Source organism: Fusarium solani, assembly GCF_023522795.1.
Source record: "Fusarium solani strain SB1 chromosome Unknown bctg00000006, whole genome shotgun sequence".
In the NCBI taxonomy this organism is placed as follows: Eukaryota; Fungi; Ascomycota; class Sordariomycetes; order Hypocreales; family Nectriaceae; genus Fusarium; species Fusarium solani.
The window spans coordinates 129,118-153,327 of NW_027072151.1; the positions used below are offsets into that span (position 1 = coordinate 129,118).

At 49.4% G+C, this 24,210-nt stretch overlaps 10 protein-coding genes across 10 annotated transcripts; 7 read left to right on the forward strand and 3 right to left on the reverse strand.

The window, feature by feature from the left end:
* Positions 1-394: 394 nt before the first annotated feature.
* Positions 395-1,770, forward strand: MRS44_009726 (uncharacterized protein; the record flags this gene model as incomplete). Its single annotated transcript, XM_046270058.2, has 4 exons — positions 395-719; positions 764-1,191; positions 1,237-1,406; positions 1,452-1,770. 4 exons carry the CDS (start codon positions 395-397, stop codon positions 1,768-1,770), a joined length of 1,242 nt encoding a protein of 413 aa, XP_046131840.2.
* A 343-nt stretch (positions 1,771-2,113) lies between these two features.
* MRS44_009727 (uncharacterized protein) lies at positions 2,114-3,915 on the reverse strand (the record flags this gene model as incomplete). Its single annotated transcript, XM_046283735.2, has 6 exons — positions 2,114-2,577; positions 2,628-3,031; positions 3,077-3,185; positions 3,231-3,480; positions 3,527-3,699; positions 3,750-3,915. 6 exons carry the CDS (start codon positions 3,913-3,915, stop codon positions 2,114-2,116), a joined length of 1,566 nt encoding a protein of 521 aa, XP_046131839.2.
* Positions 3,916-6,163: 2,248 nt separating this feature from the next.
* MRS44_009728 (uncharacterized protein) lies at positions 6,164-7,508 on the forward strand (the record flags this gene model as incomplete). Its single annotated transcript, XM_065620280.1, has 6 exons — positions 6,164-6,313; positions 6,362-6,657; positions 6,711-6,728; positions 6,775-6,894; positions 6,941-7,005; positions 7,051-7,508. The coding sequence occupies 6 exons, from the start codon at positions 6,164-6,166 to the stop codon at positions 7,506-7,508; spliced, it is 1,107 nt and encodes a 368-aa protein (XP_065476053.1).
* Positions 7,509-8,260: 752 nt separating this feature from the next.
* On the forward strand, positions 8,261-9,549 carry MRS44_009729 (uncharacterized protein; the record flags this gene model as incomplete). Its single annotated transcript, XM_046281318.2, has 2 exons — positions 8,261-9,391; positions 9,451-9,549. 2 exons carry the CDS (start codon positions 8,261-8,263, stop codon positions 9,547-9,549), a joined length of 1,230 nt encoding a protein of 409 aa, XP_046131837.2.
* Positions 9,550-10,212: 663 nt separating this feature from the next.
* Positions 10,213-11,565, forward strand: MRS44_009730 (uncharacterized protein; the record flags this gene model as incomplete). The annotated part of the gene is made up of 3 exons (XM_065620281.1): positions 10,213-10,511; positions 10,555-10,880; positions 10,922-11,565. 3 exons carry the CDS (start codon positions 10,213-10,215, stop codon positions 11,563-11,565), a joined length of 1,269 nt encoding a protein of 422 aa, XP_065476054.1.
* Positions 11,566-12,766: 1,201 nt separating this feature from the next.
* On the reverse strand, positions 12,767-14,171 carry MRS44_009731 (uncharacterized protein; the record flags this gene model as incomplete). Its single annotated transcript, XM_065620282.1, has 3 exons — positions 12,767-12,776; positions 12,839-13,977; positions 14,022-14,171. The coding sequence occupies 3 exons, from the start codon at positions 14,169-14,171 to the stop codon at positions 12,767-12,769; spliced, it is 1,299 nt and encodes a 432-aa protein (XP_065476055.1).
* Positions 14,172-14,515: 344 nt separating this feature from the next.
* MRS44_009732 (uncharacterized protein) lies at positions 14,516-16,635 on the forward strand (the record flags this gene model as incomplete). The annotated part of the gene is made up of 3 exons (XM_046270057.2): positions 14,516-15,275; positions 15,320-15,536; positions 15,585-16,635. 3 exons carry the CDS (start codon positions 14,516-14,518, stop codon positions 16,633-16,635), a joined length of 2,028 nt encoding a protein of 675 aa, XP_046131834.2.
* A 26-nt stretch (positions 16,636-16,661) lies between these two features.
* MRS44_009733 (uncharacterized protein) lies at positions 16,662-19,179 on the reverse strand (the record flags this gene model as incomplete). Its single annotated transcript, XM_046270056.2, has 8 exons — positions 16,662-17,161; positions 17,204-17,523; positions 17,572-17,973; positions 18,017-18,037; positions 18,080-18,285; positions 18,331-18,887; positions 18,938-19,018; positions 19,062-19,179. The coding sequence occupies 8 exons, from the start codon at positions 19,177-19,179 to the stop codon at positions 16,662-16,664; spliced, it is 2,205 nt and encodes a 734-aa protein (XP_046131833.1).
* A 660-nt stretch (positions 19,180-19,839) lies between these two features.
* MRS44_009734 (uncharacterized protein) lies at positions 19,840-21,648 on the forward strand (the record flags this gene model as incomplete). The annotated part of the gene is made up of 1 exon (XM_046272791.2): positions 19,840-21,648. The coding sequence occupies one exon, from the start codon at positions 19,840-19,842 to the stop codon at positions 21,646-21,648; it is 1,809 nt and encodes a 602-aa protein (XP_046131832.2).
* Positions 21,649-22,329: 681 nt separating this feature from the next.
* MRS44_009735 (uncharacterized protein) lies at positions 22,330-24,150 on the forward strand (the record flags this gene model as incomplete). Its single annotated transcript, XM_046272140.2, has 6 exons — positions 22,330-22,493; positions 22,536-22,776; positions 22,820-23,129; positions 23,173-23,715; positions 23,760-23,854; positions 23,899-24,150. 6 exons carry the CDS (start codon positions 22,330-22,332, stop codon positions 24,148-24,150), a joined length of 1,605 nt encoding a protein of 534 aa, XP_046131831.1.
* Between the last annotated feature and the right edge of the window lie 60 nt (positions 24,151-24,210).

A 24,210-nucleotide genomic window follows, 5' to 3' on the forward strand; every position in this document is an offset into this window, starting at 1 on the left:
AAGCCTACGGTATCATCTCATCCATGAAACTATTGTAGATCCGACATTTAAGCCCGAGTGTTTTTAATGATCGGTGTCCATTCCAAATACTGCGAGCATAGGTACAATGTTGTTGAACATGATGCACTTGTATCTTGGGCGATTTGTATGCCCTGGCTGCTCGAAGATAGATTCTTAAAGTGACAGAGTTATCACTGTCGGGTACAGGGTTCTGCCAACCGGATGTAACAGTGATAAACTCTATCAGGGGAGAGCCTGTGCTTGGCTTTCTGACTTGCCGAGGTTTCCCCTATCAAGCTTATCCGGAAGAAACCCCTCTTTAGAATGCGGAGTAGCTTCGCATGCCCACTTTCGAGAGCTTCACTTGACGCACTAGCTTCACAAGCACTTAATAATGTACGCAGACATCACGAAACCCCCTGCGCCGCTGCCAACACCACAGCTGAAGGATATTCGGCCTGGTATATTATTGCTGCCTCCTCTCTCACGCCGTGGTCATGGTCCTGGACTCATTCTTCTGGCCCACTCCTCGGCCGATCGTTTGAGAATTGACCAGGGTGTCCCATCAGAGCTCGTCAAATGGGCTGAAGAGGGCTATACAGTGGTTAAGCTTGAGCCGAATGCATTCGAGGGCGATGAAAGCCTAGATGTGATTAATGAGGCTGTTAGGGCTCTGAACCAATGTGAAAAATGCGACAAGGGGAAAATTGGCTTAGTTGGTATGTCAAACACTGTTCCATGTTGCTAGTCTAACATCTTGAAGCATATGCCCCTGAGCTCTGGAATAAAGTTGCATCCAGCTTGTCTGAGGTCGCAGATATCGTCTCTGCCATTGTGTACGGAAATGAAGCCGACTTAGCACGCCTTGCTCCTACTACTGTTCCACTCCTCCGACACCTGGCTGGACAACCCGTAAAGCCTGTCCCTAGCCAAGCCACCGGCGTTGAATATCACTACCCCAAGGCCCAGAGCTACGCTTTTGCTACACCATTCCATGAGCACTTCTCCTACTCACTGGAGTCGTTGTCTCACACAAGAAATCTTCAGTTTCTCAAACCTCGAATGGAAGGACCGTACTTTGACCTCGAAGCGATTTGGGAGGAACACACATACTACGAATTCGCTGATCGGTCTGTTGAGCACACCATGAGTACAATGGTCCAAGAACCATACGTTAACCATGTTCCAACAGTAAGTGTGACAGTTTGGGTAGTTTAGGATGCTAACTCTTTACAGTTGACTGGTGGAGTCGGTCGAGAGAAGCTAACACACTTTTACCGGAACAACTTTATCTTCAATAACTCTGCCGATACTGAGCTCGAGCTTATTAGTCGTACGGTTGGCATTGATCGTGTGATAGACGAGTTCATCTTCAAATTTACACATGATCAACAGATTGACTGGCTGTGAGTATTGCTATGGTGTCTCAGGATAGAAACTGAACTATTCAGACTCCCTGGTGTTCCACCCACAAATATCAAGGCCGAGGTTCCCTTTACCGCTGTGGTCAACGTCCGTGGAGACAGGCTCTACCACGAACACATTTCCTGGGATCAAGGAACAGTTTTGCGTCAACTGGGTTTACTCCCAGAGTACCTCCCGTTCCCATATGCACTGCCCGACGGTCGAACGGCGAGCGACGGTTTCGAATACCGCGTACCAGTGGGGGGATCAGAGACGGCGGACAAGATGAGGGATCGAAATGGGGTGTCGTCTAACGAGATGTTCAAGTTTGAGATTCGAGAGACGAAACAGTCGACGAAGGAGTGAGGCAGATACAGGGTTGTTTGACGCGATCCTTCGATAACCGAAAACCCTCTCGCAGCATGCTGGCAAGCGAAAGGCAGTTTAATTTGCACCTGAATCATCAATCTAGCTGATGAGAAAGGATCATTGCACTGTGAGCGTGTTTCAGAACGATTCATTCGGTGAATTAAGATTATACAGGGTGTCCACGTGGCATGGACTGCAACACTTTCTCATACAAGGTGCTTCTTGACAGCTCAGCATTGCAGCACTCCAACAGTACATTATTCGTGTTCGAGGGATTTCTCTTCATGGACAAGTTCTTAATTATTAACAACTGAATTGAGCTAGTTTCTCTGCCCAATATCTACTCTCGCTTCTTCAAGTAGCACTTGAGACCCTTCTGTCGAGGGAACCAGCTACCAGTGACAACCCAAGGCTGGTCTGGATCCACCAGTGAGATCTCATACTTTCTAATCAGAGTGGCAACAATCTTGTAAAGCTCAAGCTGGGCAAGATTGCGCCCAATGCACACTCGAGAACCACCTCCAAAGGTAAGGTCTGCAGCATTGTAAAGGCGGAGTCGGTCCTTGTAAGCAGTATCGGTCTCACCTTCGCCCTGAAGCCAACGTTCGGGACGATAAGTGTCTGCATCCTCTCCCCAGATTCCCTTGTTTCGGCCAGCGACGTATGGGTTAATGCCCACAGCGGTACCAGGAGGGACAAAGCTACCGTCAGGCAGCTTTAGACCAGTCTCGGGCACATAACGCTCAAGGAGCATGCAGACACCAGGGTGCATACGCATAGCCTCGCGAGCACAAGCCTCCAGGTCTGTATTGTGTCAGTGTATCACTGCAAAGAGGAGGAAAAAGACGACTCACATGGCAGAGCACGGGCAGAGCTGAAAGAAGCAACATCGGCCAGATCCGCGGCAAGAATTTCCTCTTCAAGCTTCTTGTACGCCCTGGGGTTATGAAGAGCGTACCAGAAGATGGCACGAATGGTGATGGCAGTAGTATCAGCTCCGGCGAGAAGGTTAACCAGCAGGTAGCCCATGATGATACCATCATTGACAAGGTCAGGGTGAGTCTCCTTGGACTCGATAAAGTGCTGCAAGAAGTCGGGCACCTTGGGGTTGTAGTTGGTGTCCTTGCCCTGAAGGCGGGAGATCAAGTGTTCAAGAGAAATGCGAGTGATGTTACCCAAGTTGGGGGGGCCAATTCGCATGACGGGGTTCTTGTCAAGGAGGAAATCCAAGAAGGGCATCTGACCAACAGCGGCGAAGCTAGAAGTGTTAGAGAGAAGATATTGAATGAAGGAATAGACATACTAGTCAAGAGCCTTGTCGGCGATGGAGATGGTGTTGTCATAGTCATAGCCCTTGTCCATGTATCCAAACCGCTGGCTGAAGGAAGCAGCACCATTGGTATCCCAGGAGTCTTGATGGGTTAGCTATGGTCAAGCTACGAAATGAGGTAGCTTACAGAAACCAATCCACTCTCCAAGGTCACATGCTGTAGGCTCGGTACCGTTCATGAATCTGTTCTCAAGGTGACCGCAAAAGTCGCTGATGAGCGAGTCAAAGAGGGGCTCGAGGCCAATGACACTGCTCTGGGAGTAGTATTTGACGATGGGACGCTTCATACGAGCATGTTCGGCCTGATCAGTGGTACTGAAGAGGTGGTAGGTGATCTTGCCATTGACGACGGCACTGTTGTTGTGATAGAACTCGGTCTAAAGGCGTCAGCACTTGACTATTGACCCGAGGGACAAGACTAACCTTCTTCCACTTGCCATCGGTACCATAAAGAGTCTTGATCAACTCGGGAAAGTCAAAGTCCAGCGTGTTGGGTCCGATTCGAACAACAGGGCCATATTTGTCGTGAAGCTCCTTGATCTTGATGTGATAGCTTCCTTTTCTGACCACGGAGAGACGCCAAAGGTTGGTCCAGCCTTGATTGACCGAGTTAGTCGGCACTAGTCAATGGATTCCATGGACTTACCAGCCAGAGTCGGCCCAGGATACTTTCGGAGGGGAGAAGTGAAATATGACACAATCCACCAAGCAGTGATGCTAAGAATAGGCACCACAACAATGGCAGTGGCAAGGCTCTTCCAGTCCAAGCCCTGGACGAGGGCCTCAATGTAAGAGGTATCAATGGAACTCATCTTGGAAATGGGTCCTACTGAAGATCCAAGGTCCAAACTCCCGTATTACCACCGCATGTCAGGCAGAGGCAGAGGATATGCGCATCATTTAAACCCCTCGGAGTGAACTACCCGTGTCAGGTTGACCAGGGATCAACATTGCGAGTTCGTCAACGTGGTACCAGAACCAACAGAAACGGATGATGCATGCCGTGCCTGTCACGCCCCTTACCTTTTCCATCTATGGTGTGAGAATGAAGACCCAAATCAGGAGGGCTTCGCAAGCCAACGCTGACTCTACAGACTTTGAGACTCTTTCTTCCAGGAACCTTGCTTCCACTTGCCCGCGATGTTGCTCTGGGGTGGGCTCTGGTGGATCTCTGTAACCGTTGTTGGTTTATCGGGTTAGACAGTGGGCTCCTGGGTCTACTCGTGTAGTCTCGACAACCGCATCACAGAAGCCGCTTTGTCATCCATGCTAGGGCAGCAAGGTTTCGATCCACAGTCAACGGCTCCTAGTAGATGCTATTGCAAGCCATCGACCTAGGCTAGATATAACCCGGCTTCCGATTGGTGACGACGCGGTACGGACCGGTGCCGCCGCGAAGCCCACAGGGACTAGGGCCCAAGCGAAACAAGCGATGAAACCCTGCACTGCCCAAGGCAAGTTTACGTAGTATCGTGAGGTTGGACAGTTTCCAGTTCGGACGGTTATTTCCCGGGGCATAACTTGCATTAAAGCAGTAGCTGTCAACCTTGAGGCTGTGCGGAGGATTCATGAGGTTGTCTACTCACTGCGTACTTCTCAGAGGATTGTGCAGAATGCACGGCCGATATTGCATTAATAGTAGGCATGCCTACATTTTGGAATCTGATCCACTCACGCATAGCAAGATGGTAGATGAGGCCCCAGGCGAAAGCGAGCGAGGCGTAGCCCTGGTCAAGAGTCGAGAACCACGGCCATGGCATAGATCTTGCTTGCTTCTTCAAGATTAATGATCTGGCATAGATCTGCAGTGGTACCAGGTATTGGGTTGGGTAAGCCAAGCGGAGCGGTGCCATGAGTGATTAAATGCAAGATAAAGGGGGTTATCCATCAACATGGACATGGTCCTTTTGGAATGTGGGCGAATTACCTCCCGCCGCCACCAAAGACTACACAGAATGAGTTTCCTCATCACCTCGGTTATACTGACCCTGTTGAAGAAAGACGAGGATAAGTTGAGGCCGGGCTACCCTTGAGGCGGCAGGTCGCCGAACATCGTATGACTCGTAAGATGCAGGGATGGGCCAGACAAAAGCCCCTTTCTTTTTGAAACCCCCGCACATTTGAGCGCCAATCTACTCGGCATTTGGGCCTAGATTCTCCTTCGAGTCCAAATCTTGAGCATGGTTCAACCTTGCTCAGAGCAGGAAGCCAACAAGCCCAACGTTCCCGAAGGACATTGATTTTCTGTGAAAATTTCTTCGGTTATGACAACACGATCCAGACAAGTTGTTGCCGAAGCCTATAATAATTAGGGTTCTGACACACCGTAGACGGGAATAACCGAATCATCCACTGATGAGCACACGAACGGCTACCCCGGCACCGTTGATGTCTCTTTTCTCGGTCGTGATATGGCCAGGGTTCCCTGGTATTACTAGCTTCTTTGATCAATGCCGACGCCGATCATCTGTTCGGGTAGCGGGTCCAACGGGCCTCTCCCGGTAACGTCGCAACACGCGACAGCGTAATAATTCGTCAACCCTTTGTCAGGATCCGTTCTCACTGTCACTTTGAAACAATACTCCAAAAAGGTACAGGCTTGTGCAGGTCAACGGGGCTTCGCAACACCAGCCTAACCGAGATGGAGCGGCTGGTTGTGGAGTTGTCTCCTGTGGCAAACACGGCTTCAAGAGCATCAGCCCAGCATATGAGTGAGTGAGTTACAGAAACGACGATCTTGTTACCCTGACTGCCTCTGGAAATCACCGTACCTGCGCCGATGGAGTTAGGGGTTTGGCTTTCAGCCTACAGCACCAGCCACCTGTTCCACTGCTAGACGGTTCGTCTGAACCGTAAGACAGGCTGAATCCACTTGTCAACAGGTTGCAACGGTTCCATGCTTCAAATCGACCATGCCTTGATAGAAAAGCACATCCATGCCCACCAACACCGACACAACGGCTCCGCCGGTCAGCTGACGAACGCATCCGCCTGGTCGGTAACTTGACCCACGATCTCTGCAGAACAACAACTTGATCCCAATTGTAGTGAACCGCAGCCATGGCTATGGGAGGGGATGGGCCGTGGGCAATTTCTGTCATGTGGTCATTGACTGCAGTGACGCTGATCTTTGTTATACTACGAGTGTATACTCGAGTCTTTGTTGTCAAGTCTTACGGAGTCGACGACCATGTCTACAATCTTGCATTCGTGAGTTGCTTTGCTTCCTTGAGTTGATGACGCGTTCTGACCTTGTAGGGCTTCCTCTTCTTCTACACCCTCTTCACGACGATCTCGGCGAAATATGGCTTTGGCCAGAACATGAGCGACATCAAAGACCTCGACGACACGGCGCATGCGATCCTATTTGAGGCCATTGGCCAAACATTTGCTGTGGTGGGCATGGCCGTTGCTAAGTGGTCTCTTGGACTGTTTTTGCTTCGACTTGTCAAGGCTCAATGGCACAAAATTGTTATTTGGATATCCATGGGAGTCTTGATGGCCGCGTCTATATCTGTCTGCTTTGTCTTTTGGTTACAGTGCTCGCCGCCCAAGTATTTATGGGACCGTCGCATTCCAGGACGTTGCCATATTGATTCAACACCAGTGTCGATGCTTCTATGCAGTAAGTGATGGTGAACAGTTACTGATGGCATTGACTGACTGTCTAGTCCTGTGTGTCATTGTCGACTTTTTCTACGCGCTGTTCCCTTGGCTCTTCATCTGGGGTCTACAAATGAATACGAGGGAAAAAAGATTGTCATTCTGTCTAGTCTTAGTCTTGGCGTCATGTAAGACATGCCATAGCCATAATTGATGCTTGCTGACACCTTCTAGTGCTGGAGCATGTGGTATTAAACGGACCATCGAAGTTCCAGAGCTTTCAAGCCCCAACTACCTGAGTATGTCTTACAAGCGTTCACTTTATTTCTACTAACACCCTCCAGAGGATACAGTTGGTCTCATCGTCTGGTCCGCTGCCGAAATCTCCGTTACCATGATCTGCATTGGCATCCCCGTTTGTCGACCTCTTTACAAGAAGTACTTGGAAAAGTTGACCTCTTGCGACGGCAGCAAATACCGCAATTACCAAGATCGAAGTGAAGGGGGATCATACCCGCTAAAGACGTTTGGTGGCAGTACAATGAGGCCTGGCCCGGATACCAAGGATGGAGACACCTCGGATGGTGAGGATTCCATCACAAAGGCAGAGCGAAAGCTAGGAATCGGCGGCCCTTTTACAAAGTCATATGTTAGGGGTGGAGAGCGTGTGCGTGGTGATAACCAGAGCGACGAACAGATTTTGGGGCCTGATTTCCGCCGAAGTCAGCGTGATGATCTTGAATCACAAGACAAGGGGATCAGGGTCACGTATGAGGTGACGACTTCGAGGCTGGATATCTGATGTGAACACATTACTTTTATGGGGTCTTGGTCTAGGATAGCTGGCATCATGGACAACTTAATGCGGCGCCATCTGATGGTTCCAGCGTTACGTTGTGTCATTTGCTAACTGCTGTTGATCATTGAGTATTGCGACGCGTCTCAAAGACGATATCAGAATACTACCTTGATAGGAAGTTAAGCCCGATGCCGCAAACGCCGTTGCCTAACTCTTATTGACCTTCCGTGGCTTGGCCTGTATGCCACGATATGGCTGTCGGCCTTGCGTGACTGTTGACTTCCCCGCCTCGGACAAAGAAGTTACCCCTCAACAAAGCTATTCGGCAATCTCTCGGTCCTTTTCATTCACAATGCCTTAATAAATTTGACTTTTAAGACCCTGAAGTATCTCAGCGCATGATCCATGTGTCTTTTCCGCCTGTGCTTTTCCGCATGGTAATCTGCGACGTAAATTTCCCACCAGCAACGTCGCGTTGTTTTGTGGGTCGAATCAAGCTTATTGTAACTCCACTTCCCCGGACTTCCTTTTGGGGTGTTCGGTGACGATCCCTTGTAAATGAAGAGTCTGTCGTCGATATCGAAGGTGATCCGACCTCTTGATCTCTTGCCAGCATTCGGAAAAGTGTCTTAACGGGCTCTCGGTATATCATCACCCCGGAGAAGTATGGATATGTCTGCCGAACTGCCGTGCATTTAAACGGGCACGTTTGCATGTAAGGATAGTTGCAGCGACCAGTCTCAGTTACATCCATCATGAAGGGATCCCTCTTTGTCCTCCAATTCATTGCCAGCGCGGCACTAGCTGCTGTTCAACTTCCCCGTGGGTGGTTCACCATACAACCTACCGAAAAGATCAAGCCTGGCAAGTTTCAAGGCAAGCCAAGATATCTAACATGGATGGCCGACTCCCAAATCCAACACGGCGTTGAGCCCACGCTCGCCTATACGGTGTCTGCCTTTTACTCTGGAGTACTCTTGGCCTATGAACGAACTGGGGATGAAAAATACTTTGACTATGTCAAACACGGAGCCGACATTCTTCTCTATCCAGAGCATGACGGAACAGTGCTGTTTTACAACAACAGCAACTCAATCGACGATATCCGGATTGGTCATACATTCCTCGACATGTTCAATGCTACTAGCGATGAGATCTACAAGAAGGCTGCAACCCACATGAGGAAGCAAATTGACCGGACCGGCCGCACTCCTGAAGGAGGTTTCTATCATAGATATCCAGGATACATCGACCAGATGTGGCTGGATGGAATCTACATGTTGGATGTCTTTTACGCTCGCTGGACATATGAGTTTGAGCCCGATAACACTACCGCTTGGGATGATATTGCCCTCCAATTCGATATTATCAACAAAGTCACTACTTCAAGCAACCATACCAACGGATTGCCAGTCCATGGATTTGATGCCGGCAAGACACAGATATGGGCTGATCCCGTTACGGGAGCTGCTCCTCACGTCTGGGGTAGAGCTGTTGGATGGTATATCATGGCCCTGGTAGACACTCTGGATTACTTTCCTGAGAGTCACAGTGGACGAAAGCGTCTAATTTCCTACCTCAAGTCTCTGATCGATGCAATTGTCGCAGCGCAAGATCCGAAAACCAAGGGATGGTGGCTGATCATGGACCCTGAGCTTGCTGGTGTGCATGGCAACTACATTGAAAGCTCAGGATCGGCCATGTGCGTCAATGGGCTACTCAAAGCCCTCCGAATGGGTTACATCAGTGGTAAAAAGTATACCAAGGCCGCCTTGGACGGATACGAGTTGATGACAACCTCGTTTGCACAGCCAAGAGGTCATGGGGCTTTGGCTTGGGAATGGACTGTGCAGACAGGAAGTTTGAGTTCCAACGGTACATTTGAGGTGAGTTTGTCATACCTGAGGGAAACTTTCTAAGGGGATACTTTCTAACAATGTCATAGTACTACGCCAGTATGCCACTCTTCCAAAACGATCTCAAAGGAGTTGCTCCATTCCTCTTTGCTAGCTACGAATACGAGCTATTTTCCAGCAAGTCGTAAGGACACGGGTCGTGTTCGTGGCAAGTGGTGGTGGGGATTTGCTAACATGGTCATGCTGAAAAGCTTCTTATGTTTGGACTGCACTCTATGTTAAGAGTCATGCCGAAAGCCTGATTGTCCAGGTTTAGGCTGACACGCTGGAGATCTAGCACAGAAACATCAAGGTTTTTGAAGCTTGTACAGCCTTCCCCTCAACAAAAATAGTACTTTTTGTGTTGTTTACATTGAAAGTCTTTGAAAAAGTCTGTTTTGAAGATCCATATAATACCAGTCCCCTCCTACTAAGACCTGGCTCCAATTTCTCCATTAACATCAACCGTTTTCCCAGCTCATCAACAACAATTGCTGCCTCTCGTTCACTGTCAGCGGCTTTGTTAGCTTAGCCACATCGATTTATTTTCTTCCTGTCTTCACCAATATCAGTTGCTTCTCATCATCAATCACCATCTCTCATCCACCAGCATCAGTTGCTTCTGTTGCTGCCTCTGGTCACCAACGTCGCCTACTTTCTCCGCCTCACCAATCATCATCAGCATCTCTCGTCCGCCATCAGTTCCGCTAGCTCGCTAACAATTACTGTCTCCACCAACATTCATATCTATCTCTCGTCTACCGACATCGATTCCTTCTCTGGTCCACTGAGACTAAAGAATACATATCAACATGAGTCACTTCACACAGCAGACAGGGCCTCGAACCCTTGGTCTTAAGAAGCTTTGTTCACCAGTGCGACGACTCTTGACAAATCTCAGCTCTGCGAGACACCAGACCCAGTATTCCGATGATGCTCCTTTTCTCCTTCACCAGCATTACGAATCTTCTCATTCAACAATGTCTGAGGAATTCACCAAGATCTCTCTCGAAGAAATTGTCAACGAGAAGATTGAACGTATCGATGAACACCAGCAATTTCAGCCAGCGACCCCGACTTTCTGGATTCCCGTTCCTCCAAACACTCCCGAGTGAAGTGTTGATCAAGATTGCCACATACTTGAACGTCATCAGCCAAGCCTGCCTTGCTTTCACCTACCGTCATACTCATCAGGCTTTGGGCAGAGCTTTGAGACTCAATCCAGGCCATGAGCGATACATGTTTCTTCGCCGTCTGGAACGAGACGGAATGTGGCTATCCGAAATTCTATGCGAAACCTGTTCGAAATTCCACCTTCCAAGAAAAGACAGGACCTGGAATGAGTACGAAGGTCCCAGGAGATGTATCCAGTATGGAAATGGACGGGCGCTCGAATACTTGAAGTCTCCCATCTCCCAAGGCAAGTCCACTTTGACATTGTGGCCGCCATCGCCCGGTCTTATCGATTTGACTCGGGGCTGTACGACATCAATTGCCTCTTTTCGAGCTACCAATACACAGCTGGAAGGGCCAAGATAACTAGCAATGTTTCCGCAAGACTTTACAAGGGAAGCCTTGTTCTCAAGACTGAGCTGGTGCTCTCTGCTGGCAAAGTGGCTTTCGCGTCGGAGAATGTGGATAAGCTGGAGAGGATGCTTCAAAAGAGCACCAAACTCGAAAATGTTTGCCAACATGTAAAGTGGGCTGAAGTTTTGCCATTTATCTTTCGGCCTCAGCTTCCTACTGTTCAAAAGAGCGGCCAGTCGTGCATGGGAAAGCACCCCAGCCAGGAATGCAAGATTTCCGGCCAAGACCTACACACATGCCTTTGGACTCTCAGTCATAAATTTTGGTCTCGCTGTGATGCATATTCGAGACTCAGATCTGACCTTCAAAGGCTATGGTCTTGCAATTTGTGCTCTGCAGATTACAAAATCAGCCTTTCGCGTAAGCAAGGCAAGAGTTCAGAAACGAACTCTTTGGTCTTTACTTCATGGAAGAATTTGAGTCGATGCACTAGCATCTACAATGAAGACTGGGCAGCTCATATGAATCTTGGCCTGCCTGATTATCAAAAACGGGGAACAGAGCTTTACAATGTGGCAAGGTCATTTGAAAACCCTGCGAAGGGTCTTTTCGATTTTGAGTACTATCCTTCTGTGTAAGCCAGGGGGAACCGTGACTTCCAGAGATTGGGTTAAACCTTTCCGTCAAGACTTGGAAGCAAGGGTTTAGGGGAAAGAAGTTAGAGGTTTTGTTTATTCTAGTATTATTAATAGACATGAACCATTCGGGAAGCAAGAAAGAAGCACGACACAACCAGTTGTTATTCGCCATTCATGGCATTAGTTTTTAGCCTCCTTTTTATTGATCATTTGGAATTCATATCCAATCCTAAGCTGTTAGTGGCACATCTACGAACTATTATGGTAGACAATCTTGTGATATGGTTGGGGAACCCGCTCCCTGAGATCAACCCTGACCCATGTACAGAATCAACGATATGACAGTGATTTTTCTGTCATGTATGGCATTCCTTTTAAACATCATTGGTGGGTGCAGAAACTCCCTTAGTACGCTAGTGGTTTTGGCAAAGTGATCGGGCCTCAGCACCGAGATAAACATAACCTCACTTGCCTTTGCCTATCTGCGTGAAAGGAATTCACGAAAGAATGAACGACCGCAAGGTTTCATAAGTGGAAATAAGGTTTTGGCCGACTTTCCGCATTGGGAAATTTCTCGCAAGGCCAGGTTAAGCTTATTGCAACCCCTTTCCTTAGGGCTAAGGGTTAGGGACAGCGACCAACCCCAGCCAGGCCTGTAGATTCCAACTAGACTCACGATGCGAAGAGACCTTCTTTGGAGAGTCTGAAATTTGGCTCAGACTACTGGTTTGGCTCAATGTGGTGATTGTGGGGTGAGGTGCTTGCTGTTCTTTTGTTCAGCATGATTACACGCATAGAGATTTCATTCTCCCCAGTACAGCCCTTATCAAACGATACCTAAGCCCAATGCTATAAAGCACCGTATGCTTGATGTTGCTAGAAGTAGAGCACCGAAATGGCAAGGAACATAACTTTCAAGATGAACTAATGACACCCAGGGCCGTGATGTGTTGATGGCTGTATGTTGATCGTTCAAGAGAACTTCATTGTCAAAGACCATAATGAGGCGGGTTTCCTACAAACATAACCAGCAACCGTGAATTCTCAAGCTAGATGCTGCTTCGTAGTTTCAGAACCCCGTGAAGAGCTTACAATCGAACTCTATAATAGCCCCATTCTAAGAAGTCGCGTCCCAAACTCAACCAAATAGTAGTCAGCATATACCAACCCATGATCCCTAATCTGTACCATCCCGGCTGGATTATTTGAGACTGTGGCATTCCGCAGAATCGACTCAAAAGTCCTGCCATCTACTGAGTCGACTCCAACTAACTCATCGCCGTGGGTTGCAAGTTCCGCCTTTTCCTGCGAAAGAGAGTATGCCAGAGTGTCCTCAACAATTGTAATAGCAGCTTCGAGATACCTTGAGCTCAAAGATCTGTTTTCCATTGCCAGTGCTTGTGACAGAACAAGCAAACCATTCGCCGCACATACACCAGCCGAAGTGTCCCTTAGTGGTGGAGAGAACTCTTCTGATGGTGCTGAAAAGTCCCACATTGGTACATATCGCCCGACCTTTTTCAGATTCCCGTTCGGCCCCTGAATGTCTATCTCAACACAGTCTGGGGCTGTCTCCATTTTGAGGAGAAAGAACTCAGCCAATCCGCAGGCCATTTGAAGGAATTCGCTCTTCCTGGTCCACATGTAGGTCTGAGCGTATCCAAGGATAGCCCAGGCCTGACCACGCGACCACGTCGAGGTTGGGCTATGACCTTGCGCCGTGAGTCTCTCCAGGACCTCGCCAGTTGACCAAGAGAAGTTGGCAACATGACCGCTGCTGTAGAGCATCCCACCATAGCCGTTGCGCGCCAAGTTGGGCTCGGGCCGGATGTGAGACTTCAGTAGGGTCCGAGCATGGGTCTCTGCAATCTGTGCCAAATAGACATCGCCTGTTTGCGCGGCTGCGTAGAATAGAAGGTCAAGATTGCACATAGAGTCAATGATTACAATGTAATCACCCAGTTTCCCTCTACCAGAGGTCACCAGCAACCAAATATCTTCATCCCAAGAACGAATGGCTCCCACTGCTGGGCTGAACCGAGTAGCCAAATTTCTTGCGGATGTAATAATGCTTTCAAGGGCTTTTTCATCGTGATAAAGTTCCCATCTGGGTCGCATATGTGGTAACATGATGAATCCCATATCGTGTGTGTTGGTAAGACGGGATTCTCCGTGGATCGGGTCCGACCAGGTACGGCCAAGAGCTTCAAGCCGACGTCGCACAGCGAAGAGATTCTTGCCATTGCTGGTGCTTGACTCCATACGCCCAGGGTACTTGATGAATCTCTCCAAAAGCGAATAAATGCAGCCAGGGAAAAAGCCGCAGGTCCAAAAGTCAATGTTTCGCACTTGGTAGTGACCATAGCTGGGACCATCCTGGGGTACGATCTCGGGGTACTTTGTAGGAGGGTTCTAGGCTTGTAAGCTATGGTCACAGATTTGAACAGAGAACTCACGTTTCCTTCAAGATGCTTGACTGCTGTTCTCAATATTTTGGCAGTGATATTTTCGTCAAATAGCTCTGGGAGACGCCCTCGTATTCCTCGAGGATTAGCATTGCCATTGAGACCAAGTAGGTCGCTGGGAACTGGATCAATGCTGCCCATCGCGGTTGTTGGGGTGGATTAGAGGAGCAGATGTACCAGTACTGCTGAGAAAGTCGCGTATGAATTCTTCATGTTAACGGCTCGGAAGCCAACCCCGATAACTCTTCCGAACCCCGAGATCAGCGCCCCATTCTTGGTTAAGCGGTCAACCACTGCCGATAGCTCTCCGGGGACCGATGAACTTGTCAACTTCATCTTTTCATCATTGTATGAGATCCCATTATTGATACGCACAGTCCCAAACGTACCAGTCGAAATGCCTCCTCTTTCAGGTTTTAGCGACAATCCGTTCGAGACCCCGAGATGATGTCATCCGGGCGGCGGAAGCCCTCATTCGACCGCTCATGCAGTACATGTCACCTGGCAAAGGCCGAGTCCGAATCCCCCACTCAACAGGAACTCACTTTGATGAGACTGCTGCGCAACTTGAAGGCTTTGCACGGCCGTTCTGGGCCATCGGTGCTCTGCTTATGGGGAGGACCGGCAATATGGAACTCATTCAATCTTGGTTAGATGGTTTCGAAGCCGGTACTGATCCTGAGAGTCCAGATTACTGGGGACCCATCAAGTCTTTCGATCAGCGCATGGTTGAAGCTGAAATGATCTCCTTTTCGCTCTTGGCTTCACCACGGGGGTTACTTTGGGAACGACTTAGCCAGAAAGCACAGCAGAATCTGATCGCCTGGCTATCTGGCCTCCATGGCAAGGACATGCCTCAAGCCAACTGGCTGTGGTTTCGCGTGTTTGCCAACCTCGCGCTGCTCAAGGTTTGCCAAGTTGATACACCTGCCCTGCGGCATCATCTCAAGGAGGATTTGGAACGCCTTGACGAGTTTTATATCACTGACGGATGGTCTGGCGACGGTCTCTGGCGATCTGCAGAGCTTGACCTCCAAGAGTACGAGACATACAAAGAGACAGGAAAAGCAAACACGGTCCGAAGTAGTAGGAATGCTTGTTACTACTCGGGTAGCTTTGCAATCCAGTTCAGTCAGCTTTTATACACAAGGTTTGCTGGAGACATGGATCCTGATCGCACTGAACGATACCGGCAACAAGCAAGGGACTTTGGGCGTGGATTCTGCCGATTCTTTGACAAAGCCGGTAGGTGTCTTTCGGATCCAATGACCGAGTACTGACTCTTTGAGGCGCCGCTATTCCCTTTGGCCGTTCATTGACATATCGATTCGCTTGTGGTGGTTTCTTTGCAGCACTTGCTGTTGCAGACACTCCAGACCTGCCCGATCCTTTGGGTAGCCCAGGTGTCGTCAAAGGCTTTCTGTTACGGCACTTACGGTGGTGGGCTAGACACTCGAGTGACATTTTCTACACTGACGGCGTCTTGAACTTTGGGTGGACATACCCGTGAGCCTTCCATCTCGCCTAGGTACTCTTCGCCGACTAACAGCCCAGGCAAATGTACCTCACAGAGGACTACAACTCTCCTCAATCTGTTTACTGGGCTCTCAAATCCTTGATAGTTGTTGGGCTCCCAGAAAACAGCACTTTCTGGAGTGAACCCGAGGCTCCATATCCCGAAACTCTTCTAGAGGAACCCCTGCGTGTCCTCCCAGCACCTCGTCAGATCCTCTGCAATCAACCAGGCGGAAATCACCATTTCATGCTATCCTTTGCGCAGTTTTTGGCGATTCCATTCAAGGGCATCATGGCAAAGTACAGCAAATTTGCCTATTCCTCAGCTTTTGGCTTTTCCGTCCCATCAGGGGGCTATGGACTAGCCCAATTGGCACCCGACAACACACTTGCCTTGAGTCGAGACGGTATGGAAACTTGGGCTGTAAAATACAAGTGTGCTGAGCCCGAGTTCAAGACGGCAACAGTTCATGCTGCTGCACTCCAACAGGTCCCGGTAGCAACAGTACAATGGTTCCCTTGGACGGACCGCTCTGTGTCTGTCAGTACTACTATAGTTCCTCCAACAGCGCGGTGGCCAGACTGGCACATCAGAATTCACCGTGTCAGTGGACATTTGAATTTGGGCAAAGTGTTTACGGCAGAGGGCGGTTTCGCCATTCACGGTCGTCATGTGAAGGACACTCTTGAGTTGGGACAGCTTGATTCAGCCAACCTCCTCACAGGATGCGACCTGGGAGAGGTGGAAGGAGTTTTACAGGACGAAAGATCAGTCTTAATCCTCAGCGAACAAGGGGCTTCGGGCATCACAACAAATGTCTTGGCTGGGACGACTGTCAGCCCCTTGAAGCCTGAGCCAAACACCAACTTGATGAGACAGCGCACTCTCATTCCTACGATTGAGCACACCATTGATGGGAGCGGGAGCGGGGAGATTATTCTGGTTACAAAGGTATTTGCTATCTCTCGGAAGGCCAACGGAGGTTGGAAGAATCAGGGGGCAAGCTTGAGAGATCGATGGGTAAATGAGCCAGTTATCGACATGGGAGACACCAAGTCGAATGGTGATTTCATCAGTGTATCATACTGAGTCCGCGTCCAACCAGGGCGTCTAACTCACAGCACTGTGTGCTGCAAATCTCCCGCAGCCATCATATCCTCAAAGCTGATGATCCTGTCCATTTCCAAAAAGTCATTGTCCATTAGAATCTGTGATATTGCAGACAATTCGTCTGCTCTGGCGCTTGACGGGGATATAGAGTCAGCAACTCTCCACTGATTACCTTGCCCGACAGGGACAGCTGGCGCTAGGGCTGAAAACTGCGATGCCAAATTTGCTTGGGTGCACGGTTGGTAAGTATTTGTAGGGTTTGGGATCTGAGGACCCAAGGCCACGTCCGTCGGCTGTCTTTGACGATCATTGGAATTCGGTGTGGCCTCTTCAGCCCCTTCATACTCATAGTAGAGGTTGCTCAATCGATCAGATAGCTGGGAAAAGAAGCATGACTGTTGGTCTTGCATTCTGATGCCATGCCACCGTCGGGACATTTCTTTCAAATTATCCACCAGTACACTGAATTCTTCAGCCAGAGCTGTCTTATAGTAACGCCAATGAACTGCCATCGTTAGTTCTGTTTGCACGAAAAGGGGCCACTTACCTAGAAGGACTCGTCCACTAACAAAGGCACATATTCCCAGTTGCGGCGATACAGGTAGTTTTGGTGATGAGCCCTCCAGATACTTGGTCGTCATATTTGCCGTCTCCATTGCAGCATTGTAACAAGTATCAGCACTACAAAGACTTGGCAGTCGGATGCCACTCAGTTCGGCATCTGGGTAAGCGATTCGTTGGTGTAGAAGAATCAGGGATATGTTGTGGGTTGCATTAGCTACAGTCATGTTCGGATCCATGACTCCAGGCATTGTTTCTCGTGAAATCCCCGAGTCTTTCCATTGCTGGGGGAGGTACATCTTCCAACTACTCGTGTTAGATGCTTTCCAGAGTTGTCTTTGGCCGGATACTTACTGTACTAAGCGGAGATCTAGCTCCTTGAACCTCGTCAGCCAGCTTGAAACCTCTTGGCGGTTGTTAAAGTCAATCTTTGTCTGCAGAAAGTAAGTTGTGATCTGGCTCAGTGACTCGATGGACTCGACATAGTAGGCAAACGCGCCAACCATGGACATGTCCACTGTACTTGAACTCTTTTGACCATGTGATGAAGACTCGGCGTCATTAGCCTCCGCGCCTGTCGAGTGAGAAGGGCTTGGGTAGTGTCCTGGCAAAAAGGTAATGGAGTTGCCTATCTTGGCCCTTGAACGATCCCAAATGCCAAAATACGGCGTGACTGCAGGCTCATCTTCAAACCATTTACCACCGCAGATAGGTAGCCTACGACAGACATCCGCAGCGGTCAGACTCGTATTCCATCTAAATGTGTCAGCGGAGTTAAACAGTTGGGCTTGCTGCCTACCCTTTGACGACAGATGAGAACCTGGAAATGTTAGCTGCGTTCTCATCAAGGGGGGATTCCTACCTATCAAGAATAAAGATGTTCCAGAAAACCCTCCGTCTTTCTTCTTCCTCAACCCATTTGAGAGGCGGAGGCAGGCAAGTTGTAGACGGTAATACGGCTGGTCGCTGATGACGGTCTTCAGCCTCTACTGACAGTTCCATATACTCAACAGTCCTCGTAAGTGAACCGATTATAGGCCAAGCCTTGTCCAAGTTGCCATCCCCAATCTGCCATGTAAGCACAGCACAAGCAGAAAATTGTTAATGACTTACATCGGTAAAGGCAATAATGATAAGCGCTTGGAGGTTCTCCACAGTGAGGCCATCCAAAGCGTCCAATAGGACTGTTCGTCTGAGTTTGCAAGTCTCATTCTTGACAAACTCTGGTGAAAGGGGTTCTCCATCAGGCTCAAGATATCGAAGGGTGGCTACAGCCATGGCTTGTAGAACAACCTTGACTTGGTCCCTGTTGCTTTGAGCCCGTGTCCTGAAGTCTCTCATGTTGATCATGGGAATCCACGGTTGTACATGAGAAAAGTATGCATCTACCAAGTCGTCAAGGGTTTCATCAATCACATCATAGTCTCGCCGTGGCTCCTCGTCCTCTGGGGGTTCATATCTTCTTCTCTTCCGAGCGGATGTCTCTTGTGTTTGTTCCCTGTTTGGTGTCATATTTTGGTTGAGTCTCTGCAATTCTCCAGCCAGGGTTGAAAGCACAGCTTCAAGGGGAGATGGCACATTCGCCCTGTGAGCAGGCTCAATGTCAGGAAAAGCGGATTCTCCTCCATCTTCGGTATGAGCTTGTCCAAACAAGGCTCTCTCTACCTTTTCTGTCTCTTCATAAGCTAAGGGCACACAGTAGCGTAGCTTAAGGACATACCTAGCCGTTGGTTGAGACCCTCTACGGCACCACTCTTCAACCCCGGCTTGGCCCGCCGTGCTTCATAGACGCATGTCGTTTCTAAACGGATTAGTCATGCCATAACCGCTCCGCTGGGACTTACGAAGTCGCTCGCAATTGGAACAAGCCGGTTTCTGTCTCGAGCACTTGAGCTTTCGCTTCCTGCACCCGCTACATGACGGGAGCTCGGCCTCGGAGGAAGGATCGTACGCGGAGTCCATGATGCCGACTTGTCAAGCATGAGGTATTTCCACATCAAAATGGACGCCGATGTTTTGCGGTTCATGGCGCGATTCATTCTCGACTCTGGATCCCCACAAACCGAATCAGTCAGAAGTCGCTCCACTTGACTCTGATTGGGTGCCTCTCTCATGGGTCGATCACGAGGTGAGTGTGGGGAAATGATGGTGTCGGAGCTCGGATAGTGGCCGTCCGAGACTTGGGCCGAGGTCCGATCAGGGGTAGGGGTCATTTTCGATCTCAAAGCTGGACGAAGAACAGAAGCGATGTGGTTGTACGATCAATTGGTATCATTCATGAATTATTGTAGAACTTTTAAAAACGAGTTTTAAAGAACAATACTATGTCCTTCCTTACCTTGGGTAATCAATCTTGTGTCGAAGGGATGAAATCAGTTAAAAACACATGCCCCTGACAACATATCGCCAATGTTAATCCCAGCATATCTCATCCAACGAGTCAACATTACCATGTACCAGCATGACACAACGGCCAGGTCTCCGAGGAAAGGTCCGCATCATCTCCACCAAACTCACACCCCACCCTGGACACGAAGCCAAATGGGCTTTTATATCCAACACCGCTCAATCAAGTGCAAGTGACCAGTCTTCTATCATTCCATTCTTTGTCAATCTCTCAAAATGCTCAAACCTCAAGCCAATGCCTACCGGGAGCTTGTCTCACTGGATGGCATCTGGAACTTTGCCCTTGCTCAATCCGTCGAGCTAGAGACGGAACAGGCCTGGAAACAGGTGATCCCCCCAACCATCCAAATACCGGTTCCAGCCAGCTACAACGACATATTCGTGGACCCAAAAATCAAGGACCATGTTGGATGGGTTTACTATCAGAGAAACGTAACCATTCCTCGAAGCTGGTCTGGACAACGATATCTTTTGCGATTCGACGCGGCAACTCATAAAGGCCACGTTTACATCAATGACCAATTCCTTCTTGAGCATATTGGAGGGTACACGCCCTTTGAGGCTGACGTCACGGACCTTGTCGCCCCTGGACAGCAATTCCGCCTCACCGTGGCTGTCAACAATGAGCTCGGTTGGCACACCATTCCTCCCGGACGTGTCGAGACATTTGAGAATGGAAAGCGGAAGCAACACTATCAGCATGACTTTTTCAACTATGCAGGACTCGCACGATCTGTGTGGCTGTATAGTGTGCCTGAAATCTCTGTCAACGACATTACCGTGGTGACCGATGTTCAGGGGAGCACGGGGATTGTCAAATTTGAGGTGGCGACCAACATCCCACTTTGTCAGCATACCTGCAAGATCACACTACTTGACGAGGAGGGTAAAGCCGTTGGTCAATCATCAGACCTCGAGGGCTCCATTACTGTTGACTCGGTTCATCTGTGGCAACCTGGAGCGGCATATCTCTATCAGCTTCGCGCTGAAATTGTCTCCCAGAGTGAGACAGTGGATGCATATGACCTTGCCGTTGGAGTCCGGTCCGTCAAAGTGTCTGGCAACCAATTCCTCATCAACGACAAGCCATTCTACTTTACAGGGTTTGGCAAGCACGAGGACACCCCAATCCGCGGCAAAGGACATGACCCTACATACATGGTTCATGATTTCCAGTTGATGAACTGGACAGGTGCCAATTCTTTCCGCACCTCTCACTATCCCTACGCGGAAGAGGTTCTGGAGTATGCCGACAGGCATGGCATTGTGGTGATTGATGAGACAGCAGCAGTCGGTCTCAATCTCACCATTGTCGCTGGAATCTTTGGCCTGAAGCCCATCCCGACCTTTTCGCCGGATACGATGAATGACAAGACGCAAGCTGCTCATGTACAAGGCATTCGAGAGCTTGTGGCCAGAGACAAGAATCACCCTTCTGTGGTTCTATGGACCATTGCCAATGAGCCGGCAGCTAGCGAGCCAGGCGTACGGGAGTACATGGAGCCACTCGTGGCCTTAACCCGCGAGCTGGATCCTACCCGACCGGTCTGCTTTGCAAACGAAAAGCAGGCCAGTATCCACAAGGATCTGATCGCCGATCTATTCGATGTTATCTGTCTAAACCGTTACTACGGCTGGTACCTGAATACTGGAGATTTAGAGGCAGCTGAAGAGGGTCTAGAACAGGAATTACGGGAGTGGGAGGGAAAATACGGCAAGCCCATCATCATGACGGAGTATGGGGCCGACACCCTTGCAGGTCTTCACACGGTCGGGGACGTTCCCTGGAGCGAGGAATACCAAAGCAGGGTTCTCGAGATGTCCCACCGCGTGTTTGATCGAGTGGAGAGCGTGGTAGGCGAGCAAGTGTGGAATTTTGCCGACTTTCAGACGCCTTCAACATTCATCTTTAGAGTTGATGGTAACAAGAAGGGCGTATTCACTCGAGATCGTAGACCTAAGAGTGCAGTCCAGGTTCTCAGGAAGAGATGGACCAGCATGGCTCAGAATCGAGCTTCGAAGTGATGATAGCAATAGATTGTGTACTTGTTTCACAATTCGCCCGTCACCGTGATCGCACTCATGCCTTTGTCATTTAATTGCCGATGCGTTGCCGATGCTGCTGCCGCCACTCTAACATTGCGTGATCCTTGTCGAATGGTTACCCCTGGTCCTCTTGCCTGATCCATCATCTTCATCCCGCGTGACCTATTGAGGCTGCAAACCTATCCGGAGTTTGTCCGTACCCTTGACTCTAGAACACGAGTCGTGAAGAAATCTTGAGTTTAATTCAGACTAAACCGTGAAGGGTTGGTCGTCCCACACGGGCTCTGGAGCAATGGCCGGCCGACCACTACTCCGAATCCCACACCTACCAACGGACCCGTGAAATCCTTGTTCCCCCAATAAGCTACATGCTCGAAGTGACGTTAACCTGGTACTGACAGCTAGTCTGGGGCTATTGACCCATTCCCCACGTTGTTGAATGAGGAGAGAACCCGCTAGGCCATCTCCGCAATCAGCTCGTGGCGACATGTGGAGATCCGGGGCAAGTGACTCTTTTGATGAACTTGAACCGTACATCAGACAAGGTCTGTTCGGTCTACTCTCCGAGTTTTTGTGAGTTGTTGAAGCATATAAACAGCCCTCATCTCTGCTTGAATCACACTATCAACCTTTGATCCTTCAATCAGCACCAGCATCAACATGAACAAAGAGCAAGCAGACGTTGTCCAGGAGGAGCACGGTGAGAAGGGAGCCCATGAGGCCACCGCTGTCACTTCAGCTTTTGCTGGCTTGACCCGTGCTCAATGTGTCAAGAAGTTCTGGAGACTCTACATCACTGGCCTGGGCGTTTCCTTGGCGGGAATGTAAGTTGATCACTACAGCGTTGAATCATGCTGACCTGGTAGGTATGCTGGCTATGCCAATTCGGTAATTGGCAGCATCATTGCCAATGAGGGCTTCATTCAGTACTTTGCAACTGTCGAGGACCCAGACACTGGAAAGCCTGCTCTCAACGCTCAACATATCTCCCTTTGGTCTGCCTGTTACTTTATCACGTCGATTTTGATCCAGACTATCGCTCCTGTCACTGCCGATAAGTTTGGGCGCAAGTTCAACATGTGGGGAGTTACCTTTTTCCTCACTACGGTAGGTTTCCAACCAGATCTTTTGACCAGTGCTGATTTGTTAGTCTGTTATTATCCAAGTTGTTGCTCCCAACTGGTGGGTTCTGTTGATTGCCCGACTTGTGGCTGGCTGCGCTGGAGGCATGTTGTCTACAAGCTGCATGGTTTACATGTCAGAAGTTGCCATGCCTCAGTTTCGTGGTGCCCTACTCGGCAGCTTCTCCCTTTCATTCGCTCTTGGTCAGGTGTTTTTGGCTGTGGCTCTCAAGGTCCTTGAGGAGACTGATCACATGGCTTTCCGTCACATCTTTTACTCCGAGTTTGTCTTTACTGGACTATGGCTATTCCCTATGCTCTACCTCCCCGAGTCCCCTGGTAAGTGCCTCGATGGTATATCGATCTCCGCTAACATAGGTAGCTTGGTATGCTTCTAAGGGTAGGGATGACGAGGGTAAGAAGGCCCTTCGAAAGCTTGTAGGAAACGTCGAAGGTTATGACTTCGACCACGAATACTCCGTCTTCAGATATGAGTTTGTGGAGTCATTGTCCATGGCAAAGCACGGCGATGAGAACTCTGACTGGAAAGCTCTCTTTACCAGCAAGACCAACTTGAAGCGGGCCGTCATCTCTACACTTCCATTCACCTTTCAGAACATTGTCGGCGTCCCCCTCATGTTTGGATATACCACCTACTTCTTCCAGCTCGCTGGTGTTAAGGATCCCTTCCTTGGCAACATTGTTAAGCAAATGGTTCTTGTTGTGGGTATTCTAATCTCGTTCTATACCGTCGATAAGGTCGGACGAAGGACTCTAGTCATTGCAGGCGGCGCTGCTATGGCAACCATTTGCTTTATCGTTGGTGGACTGGGCTTTATGAAGCAAACCAGTGCATCCGGAATGGCTCTTGTCGCTCTGTGTTCCCTTTGGGCGTTTGTATATGCAAACTCGCTCGCTCCAATCGGTAAGTTTGCAGACTCTAACTTGACTTGTGCTAACTGTTCAAAGGTTGGATCAGTCTGGTTGAGATTTCCAGTCCCAGTCTGCGAGCCAAGACGACCTCTATTGCTGTTACTATCCAGTACATGACTGGCATTCTCTTTGTGAGTAATCTCCAACATATGATGGCGGCATCTAACTTCTGTAGAACTACACTGTTCCCCTGATGCTGTCGAATCAAGGGGCTGGATGGGGCCAAAAGATTGGCTTGTTCTTTGGTGGCATCACTCTTGTCTACCTCATTCCATGTGTTTTGATGTTCCCCGAAACCAAGGGACGAACCTATCATGAGTTGGACGAGCTCTTTGAGCAACGTGTCCCAGCTTGGAGATTTGCTTCCACCAAAACCTCGCACCAGGTGGAGCTTGAGGTCAAGGCGACAGAGACTGAGAAGTCTTGAGCAAGGCAATGCACTCCAGCTACTAGATGGGGTCATGGAAGCGGTAGCTGCTAGCAAAGA